We start from the raw sequence: 19,375 nt of genomic DNA on the forward strand, positions 1-19,375 counted from the left end.
TTGTCAGAAGGCTCAGAGATTAAGATAATGTGCAGCTACTCGTCACCTTAGGAAGACTAACTGAATTCTCTGGCACAGTTAAGTCCGAGCTGAGGAGTGAAGTCCAAAGGAGTGGAACTCCGCAGCTTGTTACTAAGCCGGTACCAGAAATCCAGGAGAGAAGAGTAGCAGCGAAACCTCAGAGTTGCCATTGTTACAGGCAAAGAAATGATAGGGTAGCTCCGCCCAACGCGCATCAGACTCACTTTTCTACCACGCAGCTAGAGCAGCAAAGATGCTTCAGCCGTTCATTAGAACTAAACTTGTACAAGCATCAAAAATTAAACAGCACTTGCGTTTTTGCTGCTCTTGGTGCCACCATGACTGACGTGTCAGGAACCAAAAGTGTATAACAGACCAGGGCCGTGCAGAGACCACTAAAGGGGCAGGTGCTCAAAAAAAAAAAGGGCACATCTTATCGCATTTTAGGACAGAATATTAACAAAGTCACATAGCTTTCAGAGTTTAATGAACAATGATAAATGACAAAATTGTGAGACATACAATCAAAGCTAAGGGAAACACAAGAACAACATCCTAATGTCTGTATGATAAAAATACTGAATCGATAGATGAGAACAGCTTTTCCTCACCTAGCTGTCTCCTCCCGCTCAGTAGTTCTTCAGAGAAAGAACTACTTTCCTCCGTTTAAACCGCTACTCTTTGCTAAAGTAGAGAAATTATACAACGTTCAAAGTTTTCCGTTGTCTGACAAGTAGGAAGCCTACTCCAGTATTTTCACCAAAAATTATGTTTTTTAATTCACAAAAAAACTGTTCTGTAATCATTACAGAACAGTTTTTTGTGAATTAAAAAACATAATTTTCAATGTAAAAGACTAAAAGCACAGAGTAAATAGTGTTTTAGATCAAACAATACTGCATCATCCATGGGGCTCATTTGGTTTCACATCTCTATTCAGGTTGACATTGGAGAGGCGGTGCAGACTGAAGACATAGCCATCCGTCCGATCATGGTTGATCTTGCTTAGGGCCAAATGAGCAGCGGCCACAGTGTAATGTGGAATATTCGCTACCTTTAGCTCCGCAGTTAGCCGCCTTATCTGACTGTGCGAGAGGCAAGTGCGTCGTCACCGGCAAAAGGTCAAAGGTAACAATGTGACCGGAGGGCTTATTGTATTGTTTTTGTAGCACCGGTATCACACCACTAACTGCGCCACTGGACCAGTTCTAGGCTCTAAGGAGTGGGGAGCAAAATAATAGCACCAGAGACCGCTGCTTAAGTGAAAATGGCCAGCAATTTAATGAATGCAAAACACACATAAAATACAATACATGAAACCAAAAATACTCTGCGGATTCTTAATAATGAGGTAAGTATAAATGGGGAGGAAAAGGGAGAAGGAAAAAAAAGAATATATCACTCTTTCTTTTTGCTCTTTAGTTCACCTAGGTTATTTTAATTAGACTAATTTGGATTAATTAGACCAGTATCTTTTTCATAGGTTGCACCTATTTTAAGATTAAAATTTTTCCTGAGTTAACTCTTTTCCTTTCTTTTACAGGTTGCAAAATACCTTCAACACAGTTAAATCAAGTGGACCACAATTACTCAAATCACATTCAGAAATTAAACATATGAAAATCAAAGTATGGCACTTTAAATTCAAGTTCAAGTCCAAATGTAAATATAGGCACTCAGTTCGACGAAAAGAATCAGTTTGATTCAGTCCAAAAAAAAATAATAATTCAATCAGTCTCCAGTTCTTTTTTAGTTCAGTTCAAACTAGTTTCTGATATCCCTACCGCTCTGGCAGGGGATTACCACACGCGGGAAAGTCCCTCCCTCAATGGACAAGATGAATTGAAGTTCTAGGTCTGGCTCGCCATCTTGAATCCCGTCTGTGAATGTGCACGCCGCACATGGCAGTGACCCCTTGCTCACACTGGCTCCGGTGCGGTTACCGAGCCGACGGAGACCGCAACTCACGCACACCCCCTCTCACACCGCCCTTTTGACTATGGTGCGGTGCGGCTCCGCGGCTCCGGCAACAGGTCCGGAGATTTAACAGAAGTTCACTTGAGTTCACGTAACTTCACGCGATAACACGGCCCAAATAAAGATATTTGCGAGAGCTTGTTGCGGAGGGCTCCGGCACGCCGCAAGGATAGCTTTCTTGCGGAATTTTCTGCAGCGCCGGAGTGTCTCGGTAACCGCAGCCGGACAGCTCAGCAGCCGGTGAGAGAGGTTTACGTCTTTTTAATGACTTGGAATCACTGCGGCGCCGCATCCACCGCACCGCAACGGTAAGACCGGAGTCGGTGTGAGCCTGGGGTGAGAGGGGGTGTGCGGGAGTTGCGGTCTCCGTCGGCTCGGTAACCGCACCGGAGCCAGTGTGAGCAAGGGGTAATCCTCGCTCCGACCAAGCTTCCAATCCAAACAAAAAACCTGACCTGTGTAACAGGCCAAAAACACAATAAAACTCTTTTTAAATACTCAAATTATGCAAATAAATTATTCTTCATAAACTTCATATATTAACTGAATAACAGTTATTAACTCTCCACCAACAGAAAAATTACAACACAATGAAAATACAGAAAAATAAACACAAAACTCACCAAAACCGATATGGCTTAGTTCTCATAAAATCCTCGTCAGTTCCCGACCAGGTAAATTATGTTTTGTTTACTAAAATATTAACTTTTTTTTCTGTTAATTAATCACTGCTCTTTTTTTCTCCGATTCCTCCTCTGCTCTCTCCTTCGGGTCTGCGTACTGCAGCGTCACCCAGACACTGCACCTGTAACGCTGGTTTCTTACAGGGACAGCGACGTTATTTTCTGTCTACAGACTTTTAACCAACTACTTATCCCTATTTATGTTAGATCCCTATTTATGTTAGATTTTAACATGGGTTACATTTTTCTTGCCAAAAAAAAAGATAATAATAATAATTTCAGTACATGTGTCAAATAAAAAAAATTAAGATACAAAAAAAAAAAAAAAAAAAAAAAAGGACCAAAAGGGCACATTGGGATCATGGAGCAAAAGGGGCAGGTGCTCAAGCCCCCTTAGCCCCCCCCTCTGCACGTGCCTGTAACAGACCTTGTTTTGTGATTGGTGGACGTTACTCATTGGTGTCTCACTGTAGCAGGGACCATTTATTTTAGTTTCACTTCACAACCTTCTATTTCACTGCTTGCTAGGCGACTGTGGGGAGATCTTCAAGCCACATGGTAAAAAATGCATCAGAAAAGATCTCCTACTGCACCTTTAAATTCATGTAGAGCACTAAGTATAGACTTTGTACTGAATTATTCTAGACAAATAAACTTCCTTGCCTTGCCTTGCCAACATAGCAGAATTTTTAAACATTTCTACACATGGACCAGATTACTAAATGAAGTTTGTTGAAGTGAGTATTTATAAGGTTGCAAGACTGCCATATACAGACATTTTATATATTTTTTTTATAGTATGATAAGAACACAGCAGACATTTGTGTGTATGTGTGGCAGGAATGCATTAGATTGACTGTGGGTTTCTATGAAGCCAAGCTGTGGAATTCTGTGATGTTCACATTCAGGAATACACATTCTTTAACGGACCACAGGTTCCTGATCCCACTGTGGTGTCAGTGGAAACAGTTTTGTCCAAGTTTCTTGATAAAAACAATATATGCATTTTCAGAACTTTGGCAAACCATTTTATCTTCAAATGATAAATTAGGTGATTGAACAATTTCATCGTACAAAGAGATATAAAATGTATGAAATAACCAGTGCTCTAGCATAGCAGGGATTATACACAGATTTAAAAAAAAAATTCTATATCTTTGAAAAAGTAGTGATCTAACTGAATTTGTTATAGCTGACTCTTCTGGTCATTGATGTACCAGAGTCCTTTTGAAACACTAAATCCTATATTTCCTTTGCTGGGTTCAGCTTCGCTTTAAAACAGACAAGAAAAAACAACACAAAAATATATGGGCATAGGACCAATAGGTCCTTATACACCTATGCCATAGGTGTATAAGTGTTCTGGCAATACTTTTGTATAATAAAGAATCCATTCACATTAAAGTTCACTTGTGCAACTAGTTTAACGCTGGCAGTCATCAGCAGAGGGTGCTGCTCTGCTAGATTTAGCATTGGGACACTTTCCATCTAATTAAAAAGATCACAAATGATGATTACATCAAGCAAGAGTCAACTAAGACAGACACATAATAGGAATAACTAAATAAATACAATAAATGTATACCAGCAACACAAAAGCATAAAAATAATTTTGCTCTTACAGTAAATTGTCATCTTTTGCTGTCTTACTGAACAGAAAATATTGACTGTAGAAGTGGGCAGATCGATTGTAGTATCAGATAATATCGATAACAATGCTGGTTTGATATTGAAGAACAGTCTTTTAAAAAGTTTCCTTCTCTCCCACACACACTGTCTGCAGTAAATTCATCAAAGTCTCCCTGTCTGTTTCAGAAATGAGGATTTAAGGTGGAACTGACAGTTTTCTTTGTGAGTAGGTTTTTTGTGGATCAACTTGTTCTCTTCAATGGTATCGCCCCATTCTTAGGACAAAGGAACAGATTATATATGCACAGGAGGCAGGACTAAAAGCAGAGCTCAGCCACTTCTAGTGCAATCCTGCAGAGCTAACTATCCCATCATGTTTGGTACTGTGATTCTTTTATTCCTCTTAATTTTATTCCTCTTGTTCCAACTCAAATTTAAAAGGCCAAAGAATTTTCCACCAGGACCCCCAACCTTACCCCTCCTTGGGAACGTTTTGAGCCTGAGCCAGGAGAACCCTCTAGAGGACCTTGAGAGGGTAAGAAATTAGTTTTAACACAATTTTGATCTTGAAAGCTTCACCTCATCGTTTTTAAACTAATGTGCTGTTAATAGTGTTATTTTTTTTTTAAATATACCTTCTTGCTTCAACAATTTAGTTGTATATTTGATTTCATTACAACATTCTTGCAGTCTGAGAAACTCACACTAAACCTAATGGAAGTAAAATTTAATCCAGTTTTACAACCCAACACAAAGCACTGTTTACTTAACAGTGTTTCCTCTGCTGAATACAAAGTGGTTGCATAATGGATGGTAGTGCAGAGCAGTGTAGAGCTAGCTGCCTCAACACTGGGAAACATCTAACCACTGCTGTTGTTAATGCACTCATTCGTGGTTAATCTTGATTTTATACAGGCTATTGCACTGATAAACAGAATGACCGCCATTTATTTTCTTCTAAATGTTCTATATTTCCAATCTTGTTCCAAGCATGGTTAGTGAAAATATACTTCATTGCTTCAAAAACATGATATCTGATACTGACTTAGCCAAGCCCACAGCCTATATACTTGGCACGTTTCCAACTGTGTCTAAAAGTCAGGGGTGTTTTCTCATCTGTTTCATGTATTGGATGGTTAGTCATTCTTAGTGAAGGTGGGTATAGCCAGTCTGATTGTTAATTGAATGTTATTTGACCTTAGTGAAAAACAAGACTTTTTTTCAGATGGGGTTTATTGTTCTTCTTCTCAGCTGCTTTTGCTCATCTTTTTCAGACCTCTAACTTTAGTTTTTGTTTTGTTGCAAGTAAAACTCTGCACTAATACCGTTTTAATGCATTTCTATATTTGCAGTGATCATGCACAACAGGAGCTCCAACCCTATTCCACTCATTACAATATTTTTTATTTATGAACATGGCAGAACAGAACAATATCTATAAACTTTATGGGATGTGATAGTTGAAATTCAGCCTGATACATTACTATTATTATAATATTTGAAGCATTTTTGTGTGAAATGACCCAGCCCATTATGTCTTGTTTCTTTACCAGCTCAGGCTCTCATATGGAAATGTCTACAGCCTGTTTATTGGTTCCAGACCAGCTGTGGTCATCAGTGGACTAAAGGCCATAAAGGAGGCGATAGCGATAAAGGGTGCGGAATATGCTGGAAGACCACAAGACATGTTTGTAAATGATGTCACAGAGAATAAAGGTAAGGGTTACATCAAAGAAGCAAAAACTAGTCTCTGCAACCAGACGTACCATAATTTAAACCGTCAACTGTTTAAGAGGGTAACTGATTATGGTCAGCTTTACTTAACATTAGATACAGGTAAAAAAAAAATCCTGAACATCTTCATCAGAAAGGCCTCTTGGGGGAAACAAGAAACACAAAATTATCCTCAAGTGCAGTAAAGTGAGGATGAGCCATTTGAGGTTTTATACATTTTTTTAAATAATATTTCAGGCCTTTAGAGGAACAGGCTGATGAAAATGCTCAGTCATCCAGGTCATAGTCATTCCAAAAAAGTAAAAAAACAACAAAAAAAACATTGGACTTTCTTTTCCAGGTTTCGGCTTCCATCCAGGAAGCCTTTTCAATTCAAAATGTCAGCATTAGCATTGATTTCCAAGCTTTATAGAGTTGCCCAAAAAAGCCTTGATTTGGCTTAGAAAACATGTAAGTTGAACCAGAAGAACAGGTCCACCACTTAGGAATGGGGAGTTGTTGATATAACAACTGAGGTAAAAATTTTTGTCTGTGGTGTGTCATGTTTCTGGTGAGTAAAGGACTCCAAAAAGTGTTTGAAATAAAAGAAGGAGGAGACCTTATTTGTTGATCACAGCAAAAACAAAATATGGAGCACAGGCAGCCTAGCAAAAGGAATGAACAATGAAAAGCTATGAACAATGAAAGCCAATGTGAGTATAAACCAAGGGAAGGGTGCATAAAGACTTATATAGTGTGTTCAGATCCGACGGTTGCGTCCTCCAAAGGTTTGAAGGACAGGTCTGGATGTGTCCTCTGCAGCCCTGGGTATCCCATGATTCATTGCGAGTCCAAGCAAGCCAGCTGCTCTGTGCTCAGAGGCAAAAGGGAAATAGCGACAAACAGTGGTGCATGTTATAAGTGCAGCATAATATAATACAAGTATGTGACTAGTTCTGTATGAAAAGAATGGAAATAGTTGTTTTAAATAATTATTGAGTCAGATATGTGGAAGGTAATGGTTAGTTTATTGAAAGGCTTTATCAGTCCATGTGGAAATAGGTTTGGCTGACATTTAAGCACAGATTACAAAATCTTGGCATCATGGGGAACACAAATGTGATATCTGCTAGGATGGCTCTGAAGCTCCTCGAAAATGTAATTAGCATACAGATCAATAGTGAGAAGTTTGGCATCCATTCTTTGCCTGCTTTGTGTCTCACTACCATGGTTGCTAGGTGACAGAGTGTGCGCTCAGTGAGGGGCAGTAGCAGTCAGAGAAGGCTGGACTTGTTCGAATCCACCATTCTCCCTTTTATCATGAATAGAAGCTTTTTTTTTGTCAAAGTGGTAATTCCTACCACCCCTGTTGGGCTGCAGTATGACAACTCTCGTCCTTCGTTCATCAGACACACTGATCAAGCCTATTTGTGACAGATGATGGAGAAAACTGGGTCAACATCTAAAAAATCACATGAGCAAGACAGGACGTATGACAAAGGTGTAGTAAAGCAAATCTGGAAAATTACAATATAAGAAAAGATGCATGGGTGTTTCCTGCAGAGTGAGGGCTGTTGCACGGCAGGATTTTGCTGTGCATGATGAGGCAGACACATGAAAGGCTACATGTGAAACTGACTTCACACTGACTACTTTCCAAATCAATTCTGTCAGCTGTATCAGGGTGTGTTCTGCAGCATTGCACCTTTGTCTGCATGAAAAATGGATTAACAGATGCGTGTAGGATTCATTCAGGCACCTAGACAGCCTCTGTTCTTGTTCTAATATTTACCAAATCCTTTTGTTTGATCTCTGAATTCCTGTCTGACTTGCCCCGTCATCCATCCCAAACAGAATTTATCCATAATTCTTACAGACTATGCATAAAGGAGAGCCACAGAGCTGGTAGCTATTCAAAAATGGACTACATTGGCTTCCTTTTTCTTTTCTTTTTTTCTGTGTGTGTCCTGTTTAGCTAATAAAGCTCTGGGAATTTATGTCCCACAGCTAGCTGATAGCCCAACAGCTTTGATTTCACAAGCAGACCAGTGTGACTGTTATCATATAGTTCAGCTTGATATTTGTATATTAAACTTAATTGAACATTATTTGGGGAGTAAAATCATATACAATGGACATGCAAATGGAGGTGAGAAAGAAAGGGAAGATATTAAATAAGGGGAAAGAAGGAGAGAGATAGAGACAGGAAAGATACATGCATGAAAAGAGAAGAAGCGAAAATAGACAAGACTGAAGATATACCTGGAAGTCTGCTTCCATACCTATTAGAGAAGAGAGGATCAGAAAACAGAGAGCATAACAATTTCAATTCAATTCAGTTTATTTATATAGCGCCAAATTCACAACACATGTCATCTCAAGGCACTTTACAGTTCAACCAGATCATACAGTCAAATTGATACAAAGTTTTCTATCTAAGGAAAACCAGTTGATTGCATTGACTCATTGACTCAAATACAATCCCCCACACTAAGCATGCTTGTAGCGACAGTGGAGAGGAAAAACTCCCTTTTAACAGGAAGAAACCTCCAGCAGAACCAGGCTCAGTGTGAGCGGCCATCTGCCGAGGCCGACTGGGGTTCAAGGAGACAGAAGCAGAGATACAAAAAGCAGTTGTAAAAGGCGGCCCCGTCCAGGAAACACACAGCCAGGCAGACGAGCTCCAAGGCAGCTCCCATGCCAGAGGACGAAGAGAGCACATCCACTCAGTCACGGTCAGAGAAACAGGACCACACTGGAAAACAGGCCGATCTCCAACATCTATAAACAAGGGTGTTGATAGAAGCAGCACAGCTGATGTTTTTTTCCAGGATGACGTCACAGCCAAACAGGAACAGACGAGGCAAAGCTACTCTGAGGAAAAGCAGAGAGAGCAGAAGGTTAGAGATTGAACTAACAGATTCTGCAGAATAGGAGAACAGAGAGAGAATGAAGCAGAATGATGAAATGGGGGTCCCTATGTCCTCCAAAAGTCTAAGCCTATAGCAGCATAACTATAGAGATAGCTCAGGATAACCTGAGCCACCCTAACTATAAGCTTTATCAAAAATGAAAGTTTTAAGCCTAGCCTTAAAAGTAGACAGGGTGTCTGCCTCACGGACTAAAACTGGTAGTTGGCTCCACAGGAGAGGAGCCTGATAACTAAAAGATCTGCCTCCCATTCTACTTTTAGAAATTCCAGGAACCACTAGTAAACCTGCAGATTGAGAGCGAAGTGCTCTGTTAGGAACATAAGGAACAATCAGATCTCTGATATAAGATGGAGCTTGGCCATTTAAGGCTTTATATGTGAGAAGGAGGATTTTAAATTCTATTCTTGATTTAACAGGAAGCCAATGAAGAGAAGCCAGGATAGGAGAGATATGATCTCTCTTTTTCATTTTCATTAGAACTCTGGCTGCAGCATTTTGGATCAGCTGAAGGCTTTTAACTACAGTTTGTGGACTTCCTGATAGTAAAGAATTACAATAGTCCAGCCTTGAAGTAACAAATGCATGGACTAGTTTCTCAGCATCACCCCTGGACAGGATATTTCTAATTTTTGCAATGTTCCTCAGATGAAAGAAGGAAATTCTAGAAACCTCTTTGATATGGGATTTAAATGACAGGTCCTGATCAAAAATAACACCAAGATTTTTTACTTTATTATCTGAAATCAGTTTAATCCCATCCAAATGAAGTGACTGGCTAATCAGTTTCTTTTTCAGAGACTCTGGTCCAAAGACTATAACTTCTGTTTTGTCTGCATTCAGAAGCAGAAAGTTAAGAGTCATCCAGGTTTTTATGTCTTCAAGACATGCCTGTAATCTATGTAATGGGTTAGCTTCATCTGGATTTATAGACAGATATAGCTGGGTATCATCAGCATAACAGTGGAAATTAATCCCATGCTGTCTAATAATTCTACCAATTGGGAGCATGTATAAAGTAAAGAGAATTGGTCCTAGCACTGATCCCTGTGGTACTCCACAGGTAACCTTTGAGCGTGTTGAAGATCTATCATTAACATGAACAAACTGAATTCGATCAGATAGATAAGATTTAAACCAGTCTAGTGCTGTTCCTTTAATTCCAACAAAATATTCAAGTCTTTCTAAAAGAATATTATGGTCAACTGTATCAAATGCAGCACTAAGATCCAACAGGACGAGCACAGATACAAGTCCATTATCTGAGGCCATGAGAATATCATTAGTGACTTTCACCAGAGCTGTTTCAGTGCTATGATGAGCTCTAAAGCCAGACTGAAACTCTTCAAAAAGTTCATTATGGTGGAAGTGATCGCAAACTTGTTTGGCAACTACTTTCTCAAGAATTTTGGATAAGAAAGGAAGATTGGATATAGGTCTATAATTGACCAAGTCATCTGGGTCAAGAGACGGTTTCTTAAGCAGAGGTTTAATTACAGCAATCTTAAAAGCTTTAGGTACATATCCCTGTAACAGAGATAGATTAATCACATCTAAAATGGAGGAGGAGATCAAAGGGAATACCTCCTTAAATAACCTGGTTGGAACTGGATCTAACATACAAGTTGAAGGCTTAGATGAAGACAATAATTTTGCTAATTCAGAGAGTTCAACTGGATCAAAGCAGTCTAAACCCGGTTCAGATTCCATGACTACCTCAGGTACAATCGCGGATAGAGGAGTGCTTATGATCTTATTTTTAATAAGATCAATCTTATTTATAAAGAATCCCATAAAATCATTGCTGCTAAGAGCAGGTGGAATGGACGGTTCAACAGAGCTATGGCTCTGGGTGAGTTTGGCAACTGTATTAAAAAGAAATCTTGGATTATTCTTATTCTCCTCTATTAATGAGGAGAAGTATGCTGCTCTTGCTTTACAAAGGGTCCTCTTATACAGCAGTAAACCATTTTTCCAGACTAGGAAGGACTCTCGCAGGCCTGTGGAGCGATATTTTCTCTCCAGTTTCCTAGCATTTTGCTTCAAAGTACGCAGCTCTGCATTAAACCAAGGAGCAAGCTTTCTATTTTTAACGGTTTTCATTTTCAAAGGAGCTGCGTTGTCTAAGGCAATACGCAGAGAACTAGCAACCCCATCAACAAAATCATCAACCTGTGAAGGGGAATAAGCTAAGCTTTTGCACTCTGCAGCACTGCTCAGTGACACAGAGCAGAGAGAAAGTGAAGCAGATTCTTTAAAATTTATAACTGCACTATCTGATAAAGATCTACTAAAATTGAACCTTCTTTTGGCGGAGGAGAACTCTGTTAAAGTAATCCTGAAGGTTATTAGAAAGTGGTCAGAGAGGACAGGGTTGTGAGGAAATACTGTTATTTCTTCACATTCTATGCCGTATGTCAGCACAAGATCCAAAGTATGAAGATGAGAATGCGTGGGACTATTCACATTTTGAACAAAGCCAATAGTGTCTAAGATAGCATTAAAGGCTGCTCTTAAGCTATCAACAGCAAAAAGGACACAACAGACAACCAAAGTAAACTTTAAAAAAAAAAGAAGCTTCAAGAGCAGTGGGTGTCCTATCCATGTGTGTTGGAGTCAGAACCTTCTGTTATTAGACATTGTTATTCAGGGTGGTATATATCTGTAGCTGCAGCTTAGTATTTTAGTATTGGTGTACATAACACATGGAAGCAACAACAATAACATTGGCTTCTATTTTTGATGAATCAGAAAATATTTTGAGGAAGTCGTCTGTGTCAGTGATGGATAACATTTTAAAATGACCTAAACTGAGAATGGTATACAAGTTTAAGAACAAAGCTTAACACAAAGGATTAAGCTGAAAACCAAAATGACATTAACACTACCTTGTGAGTTGAGAGCCATTATAACCCCTTTTAGACTGTCCTTTTGTAGTTTCTCTTATCTCTTATATGACAAAAATGTATAACATAAATATGCATAAATGTAACATATTGTGAGAGTAAAATTTTTTCTGCTGTGTTCCCACATTTGTTTTAGGAGTGATTTTGGCAGATTACGGCTTGAGATGGAAAGAACATCGACGCTTTGCTCTGATGACACTAAGAAACTTTGGTCTAGGAAAAAAGTCAATGGAAGACAAGATCAATGATGAGATTGAATACACAATAAAAACCCTGGAACAGAGCCAAGGTATTTCCTTTATGGGTCCACTTAACCAACATGGCACAAGCTAAATTGATACATATAGTTCAAAACTTTTCCGTATTGAGGCGAACACATTTGTTGGCTTCTGGCAAGATGTCAGGAGTATGTGAATTTACAAATCTCACGCCAAGTCATCTTGCTTGCAAGGTAACCACTTAATTAGAGTTTGTGTAGCCTTTATTCCTGCAATGTTTATCCTTGGACTTCCTGGTCAAAGAGATCATCCCTTTGGAAGATATGTTGTTCCCTCAATTTAATTTAATTTGCTTTATAATATTTCCAACTTAAACTACCATCTAACCAAATTAAACACTAAATAACTGAGCATCAATGAATACTATAGTATCCAATGTATATTTTATGGATGTGTTGAAAGGGTTGCAGTATTCTTTGTTAAAACTAATATTGATCTTAGCTACTGATACCGATACCAGTATCGGACGGGGCCCCGATACTGCCCTAAAATGGTGGTATCGGTATCGGCGAGTACCAACAAATAGGGCACCGATACCATTTTGAGAGCCATAAGTTTATTCAACTATTGTCACCCACTCCTGGTAGGCAATAAAAAGTTTTACTGGTTTCACTTTGTATTAGATTTTTTTCCGGCTTCACAAAGGTAGGCAGCAGGTTGACAAAGCCATGATGGCAATTATTTTACATTATTATGGTATCGGTATCAGCCGATACTGCACAGCCAGGTATCGGGTATTGGTATCGGGGCCAAAAAATGGCATCGGCGCAACACTAATCTTAGTGAAACCTGATGAATCCGTTTCTGATTATTGTGATTTGTACAGATGGCATACTGAGCCCACAGGTCATGTTCCATAACGCAGCCTCCAACATCATCTGCCAAGTTCTGTTTGGTAAACGCTTTGAATACAATGATGAGTTGATCAAAGTTATTGTTCAGTGCTTCACTGAGAATTCGAAGATGGCCAATGGACCTTGGGCTATGGTGAGTTAAAATCTATTTCTGGGGTCCGTTTCACGAAGCAGGTTTAACAAACACAGATTAAAATCCTCATCTCTAAATTGATGTAGCCTAAAGTCGGGAACTCAGGGCTTTTGATTTTGCAAGGACTGCAATGAATTAGGTAATCAACTCCAAGTACTGTAGAACCACTTAGAGTTCAGCATGTGCGTAACAAGTATGAAAAACCATTATCAGTGGAGCACCAATTAAACGAGTTACCATGACAACAGGCAACAGGAAGTGCCTATCTTACCCAACTGGAACTGGAGATTTTAATGAAGAAATAATATGAAAAAGGGAGAATGTGTTTAAAAGCCAGAGAAACAGCGTTACAAAGGAGAGGAAGATGGCCAAGGAGAAGATTGTTACTCAAGTTATTGCCTCAGTTTATATGGCATGCTGTTTGTACATTTATTATAAGCACTCTACTCTGTTGTTCCATTTGTAGATCGCTAAAATAAGATTCTTACTGATAAAAATATAACTCCTAGGCCTAACTGTAATAATATACTTTCTAAATTACATTTTTGCAGCAGAAACTGAATTAGTAAACAAAATTATACTAGTAAGAATTAAGTTTTATATATCTAGAAGTGTTTTCCCATTTTAGGGGGCTGTTCTGACATTTAACAGCTTGACTGAATATGTATTTATGATATCTGAAAAACATTTCTTCATAGACTTAGACAAACTTTATCGTCATTTTGTACACAGAGTGTGTACAAAACGAAATTTTGTTCAGTACAGCTCTCAAGACATTTACATTTCTTAAAGTGCAGCAGTGATAAAATATAAACATGGTGATCAAATGTAAACATAAGACTGAGATATAGTCCACAGTTTTTACATCATTCTTTTTAAAGATGACGATGATCTCCTTCGTTTTCTCCACATTCAGGAGATACTCAAAAAAATACAAATGATGACCTGTATATTAGGAATGTGGAGATCTGAAATCAATTTCTAGAAATCCAGATTTTTTGTTCTAGATGTGGAGAATGACATTTTGTTTAAAATGTTCATTTAGACAAATCATTTCTTTTTCATATATCAGGAAAACATATTCAGTAAAACTAACACATCAAAATGGCTTGTTACCGCAATAATATTACAGGATTATTTCTCAAATGGTAATGGATCAATGTATGTATTTAGGTGAAATCACCTGTCAGCAGGTAAGCATGAGGAATAAAAACATTTTTTCTAATAGATGGAACCTCATTTTCTCATTGGGTTCTTCAGTTTTATGTGGTCTTCTTTTACACAGTAAATATTAAGTGTCTGTTTGAAGCCGCGCTTCAGATGTTATCGTCCTAATAAATGGTCGTTATCTGCGGTTATCAGTCGCACAGAATCGCTTCAGATTGTGCCTGCGTCATGAAACGGGCCCCTTATCTACAAGCACTAAATCATTCACTTCCTAAAGCTCTTCCTCCCTTGACAATGGAAAGGTTCTACTGTACATTTGGTTCACTTTAGAGTCCTATTAGATATCTTCTGCTAAAACACAACCTTTATTTGCCTAAGATCTTTCTAAAACGTGCTTTGAGACTCAGGTGATCACTTATAGGCCAATAAAAATTGTTTATTTACATGAATCTTGAGATAGATCGATCTCCTTGAATTCAGATGCCCTATGCCACACAATTTGCAGGTCATAAGGACAATAAACTAACTGCTTATTTCTGTTTACAGGTGTACGACTCTCTTCCAATAACTCGCAGCCTGCCACTTCCCTTCAGAAAAGCCTTTACAAATTATAAGGTACCAGAAGAAAAAATCAACTAAGCGGACCATCTATCAGTTCATCTATTTATAGATGTATCCAGGTTTAAATCTCAGCCTTTCCTGGATTTAACAAACCACTTACTTGGAGGTGTTAATGTTAAACTTTGGAAGTCTCCTATCTTAATAATTTTCAAACCTTCTCCAGAGGATTCCAGAAGAAATGCTGTCTACCTGTATTTTCTTGGTATCTCCTGAATCTTATGCAGGCTTAGAGTTATTCCACAATAAAGGTGCAAGCTAACTGATGTAAGTTTTTGGTATTCAGTCCAAAAATTATTTCTTCTTACTATTACTTCTGTCACTCTAACTCATATACCTGCTGTATACTCCACCCCATCATAGCTCGTATTCATTCTTAGTAAAGTTTTCATTGCTAGACATTTATGGTTTGTTAGCTTCTTAAATTAATCATCCTCTTCTACAGACTTTTGTGAATTATTTTTTTTTTTCAATTCTGTATTTCTTATTTGTTCAGACTTGTCAGAATATTGCAATGGAATTGGTGACAGAGCACAAGAAGACCAGAGTTCCTGGAGAGCCTCGAGACTTTCTAGACTGCTATCTGGATGAACTGGATAAGGTGACCAGGGTCAACTCTCGATTGCACCATAAAACCTGTTAGTCTGGCTGCACTAAATGGTAAATGGCATGTACTTATATAGCGCCTTTATTCAAGTCAGGAGACTTGACCAAAGCGCTTTACACTACATTCATTCACCCATTCACACACACACTCACGGTGGCAAGCTACATTGTAGCCACAGCTGCCTTGGGGCTCACTGACAGAAGCAGGGCTGCCGTACACTGGCACCACCAGGCCCTCTGACCACCATCAGTAGACAATGCAGGTGAAGTGTCTTGCCCAAGGACACAACGACACTGAAAGTCGGAGTCGATTTCAGGGCAAACTCCTACATCCAACGCCACTGTCGCCCCCACTATATCATTGTGTCTTTAACAATGTGTGCAATAATGACCTCATAGAGGACCTTTAGTATTTGCAGGGGTGCAAAAGTATTTGCCCTATTTCAGTTTTGATTTTTGACCCATTAAAGTTTCAGCTTAGGAATATGCTTTTAGAATATGACACTTGTATTCAAAAATAAGTTTGTTTTAAACTAAAATAACAAAAGAATTGTATTATTTGTTAATCACATGGGAGCATTTTTACAGTATTATTTAGGGTTGTCCTAAATTGCTCACTTTCCTTATTTGCAGAGAGGCAATGATGGTTCTTCGTTTTCAGAGGAACTGCTCACAAACTATATTCTAGATCTTCACTTTGCTGGGACGGATACCACCTCTAATACTCTGCTGGCAGGCTTTCTTTACCTGATGAACTACCCACACATACAAGGTACCCATGAGAATTCAGATAAGATTCGTTTTTGCTAAGTTTAACTGGGTTTTTTTAGTGCGATACACCGCAAGCACTGACAGCCTTCAGGGCTACAAATAGCTGAGCCATATGCTGTAGTCTTGAGAATCCAGTTTGAAAACCACTGGTTTAGGTTGTAGAGTAACATGCAGCTAACTTGGATTCTCAGAACGATGCCAGCAGGAGATTGATCAGGTGCTGCAGGGGAAGGATCGAGCCAGCTTCGAGGACAGAAACAGCATGCCTTATGTACAGGTGGGGAGCATCAACTGATTTCTTTCCGTTTTTATTCAGTATCACATGTGCTGTAGCAACTAAATCTTCAGCAGTTAGAGGACTGCTTCTGATAGAAGTTTGTATTTTTCTAAAAGGCCAATATAATTTGCAAGGTTGTCCACAGTTTTAGTTCTCAGTTCTTCAAAGCTAAACATTTAATATAATAATTTTAAAGACAATAGTTTTTTTGTTACTTAGTTGTTTGTTTGACAAACCATCAAAACCAAACCTGATATAATAAAAAAGGAATAGGTCAGCAGAATTGATGCTAAAACAACAAAGCTGTAGTTGGGAATATACAATATTGTGAATGTAAAGTAAGTGCTTAACAGGGTTATTACTGATTAAGGACAGGTGGTATGATTTCAGATGGAACACAGGTGTGGGGAGCAGGAAATGCTGAAAACTGATGGAATCTAATGGATGAGAAAAGCAGGAGAACATAATCAAAACTGTCATAGAGATATGGTAGTGGTTTAAATGACTCCAAGCATACTGAGAAGCCAAATCTCAAGTCTTAAGAATTGGTGTTTAGTTGAGCAGTGAATAGAGTCTACAAACTCCAAGCCCTTTTATGTGGTAGAAGGTGGCCAGAGGAATGTTTTCAGAATAGATTTGCTGTTTTCCTGCTATGCATGATTACACAGAAGCAAACAAATATATGAAAAACAGATACCTCAAACACAAAAGAAGCCATTAAACTAAAAAAAATGCTTGAAGCATGCTGACTATAGCAGTTAATCATTTAAAAGGATGTAAACACAGTTCAGAAGGTGCAAGAAATAGCTTGATGAGATATCTGCATCTTGAAGACATCACCAGGGTTTGAAAAATCACAATTTCTCGGCAAAATACTGCATTCGAAAGTGTCCCAAGATGTTGCATTAAGTTCTGTAACATGGTTAATCAGAAATACAGCAAATGTCACTTAGTTAACAGTAGGAGTCTTTTACACCAGTCATTTTATTCAGATGTAATAAACTATAGACATAGTAAGAAAATGAAAAATATAAAACGTCTAAAGAAAAATGCAGCCTCTGAGGTATGTCCTCATTTTTTTTTAAACCAGCAAACTAAGCATAACAGAAAATAAATAGAGATGCATAAAAAAATTATCTGCATAAAGAAACAGAAAAATTTCCTGATAAGCCTGGATAACTAATTGTGAAGGTTCTTTTAAAGGGATATAAATTAAGTCTGACTCATTTAGTCATTGGCTTTGACCCATTCCCAGTCGTCATCTATTGCCACTGTTTCCACTCTTAAGTTTAAGCTGTTTTAATGTTACAAATATCAGGTTATCTGCCTTCATTCAGGCTGTGATCCATGAAGTGCAGAGGATTGCCAACACAGTTCCTCTCAGTGTTTTCCACTGTACAACTAAGGACACCGAGCTCATGGGATACTCCATTCCCAAGGTGAGCTTACCATTACTGATTTGTGTTTAAAAGAGAGGAAGTAATGACATTTTGACATATTTTTGTTTTTTATGGCCTCAGGGAACAATGATCATTCAGAATCTGACCTCGGTTCTGAGGGAGGAGGGACAGTGGAAATCTACTCATGAATTCAACCCTGAAAACTTCCTGAATGAACATGGAGAGTTTGTCAAACCAGATGCCTTCATGCCTTTCTCTGCAGGTAAAATGGAAAGAAAAGATTATATTAGATCTGAGGTGATAAGCATAGCTTGTGAACTTGATCTGTTTTCTTTTTCTCAGGTCCTCGGGTGTGTCTCGGAGAAGGTCTGGCTAGAATGGAGCTCTTCCTCTTCACTGTGACTCTGCTGAAGAAGTTCAAGTTCATCTGGCCAGAGGATGCAGGAGAACCAGATTTTACTCCAGTTTATGGGGTCACTCTAACTCCAAAACCTTACAACATGAAGGTCCAACTAAGATCCTCAGAGTGAGGACAGAAGAAACACGCTGCATTAAAAGCGCAATAGCTTGGATTTAGAAATACATTTTGTTTAATTCTAGCTCAACAACATTAAATGTAAACTTGTCTTCATTATGATATATGTATTTGGTTTGGGTACAATAGTTGTATTAAATTCTTAATTATTTTGTGTATTTCTTCTCATGTGTTAGGGTTAAAGTTTCCTTAAATACAAAACTTTAAACTAAACAGACTCTATTATTCAATGAAACAGTTTTTAGAAATTGCTTTGAAATTAGATCTGTTGTGAATTGGAGCTATATGAATAAAACTGAAATAACCTGTATTGAACAAAATATCAACATATAAAGTGCTATGAGAAATCGCCACAGACTTCAGAATGTTTTTTTTTTTATCATGGGATAAGTCTGATTTCTACTCTACAGAAATTACTACAAGAATCAACTGGCATTCAGCAAAGATAATGAGAAGAACTACAAAGTTTTTGGTCCAACTAAATACTTGTAACTTTTTTAATATATCAACTTAGCTAATTATTTCTGTTTTTTTCTTTTGGCCATTCCTATGTTCTTTTCATTTTCTTCTCATGTACAGCAGGTTGAGTTGTCATGCTACTGAAATGTGCTCGATTATTAAACTTCCCTTGCCTTGTGAGGTTAAAGCAATCCTAACCAGAAAAATACTCTGAGAGTGCAGACCTCTGCCAAGCAGGTTTATGTTTAACTATGATTAATGAATCAAATTGTATAAGAGATACAGATATGATTGTTTTAACATACACTCACCGGCCATATTATTAGGTACCCCATGCTAGTAACGGGTTGGACCCCCTTTTGCCTTCAGAACTGCCTCAATTCTTCGTGGCATAAGGTGCTGGAAGCATTCCTCATGG

The 19,375-nt window shown here is 38.4% G+C and overlaps 1 protein-coding gene across 1 annotated transcript; it reads left to right on the forward strand.

The window, feature by feature from the left end:
* The first annotated feature begins 4,606 nt into the window (after window positions 1-4,606).
* LOC119787237 (cytochrome P450 2F2-like) lies at window positions 4,607-18,849 on the forward strand. The gene is made up of 11 exons (XM_038290978.1): window positions 4,607-4,845; window positions 5,864-6,026; window positions 11,996-12,148; window positions 12,964-13,124; window positions 14,838-14,906; window positions 15,406-15,510; window positions 16,149-16,287; window positions 16,478-16,563; window positions 17,901-18,002; window positions 18,084-18,225; window positions 18,306-18,849. Exons 1-11 carry the CDS (start codon window positions 4,684-4,686, stop codon window positions 18,491-18,493), a joined length of 1,470 nt encoding a protein of 489 aa, XP_038146906.1. The 5' UTR covers window positions 4,607-4,683; the 3' UTR covers window positions 18,494-18,849.
* Window positions 18,850-19,375: the final 526 nt, after the last annotated feature.

This window comes from Cyprinodon tularosa, unplaced genomic scaffold (genome assembly GCF_016077235.1).
Source record: "Cyprinodon tularosa strain WSP-4 unplaced genomic scaffold, ASM1607723v1 ctg290, whole genome shotgun sequence".
NCBI lineage: Eukaryota > Metazoa > Chordata > Actinopteri > Cyprinodontiformes > Cyprinodontidae > Cyprinodon > Cyprinodon tularosa.

Excerpts from the sequence above, each read along its gene's own strand:
- LOC119787237 (XM_038290978.1), top strand. The coding sequence starts at position 4,684 with ATGTTTGGTACTGTGATTCTTTTATTCCTCTTAATTTTATTCCTCTTG. Across the intron at positions 16,564-17,900 it reads ACAGCATGCCTTATGTACAG|GCTGTGATCCATGAAGTGCA; the intron begins GTGGGGAGCATC and ends GCCTTCATTCAG. Across the intron at positions 18,226-18,305 it reads CTTCATGCCTTTCTCTGCAG|GTCCTCGGGTGTGTCTCGGA; the intron begins GTAAAATGGAAA and ends TCTTTTTCTCAG.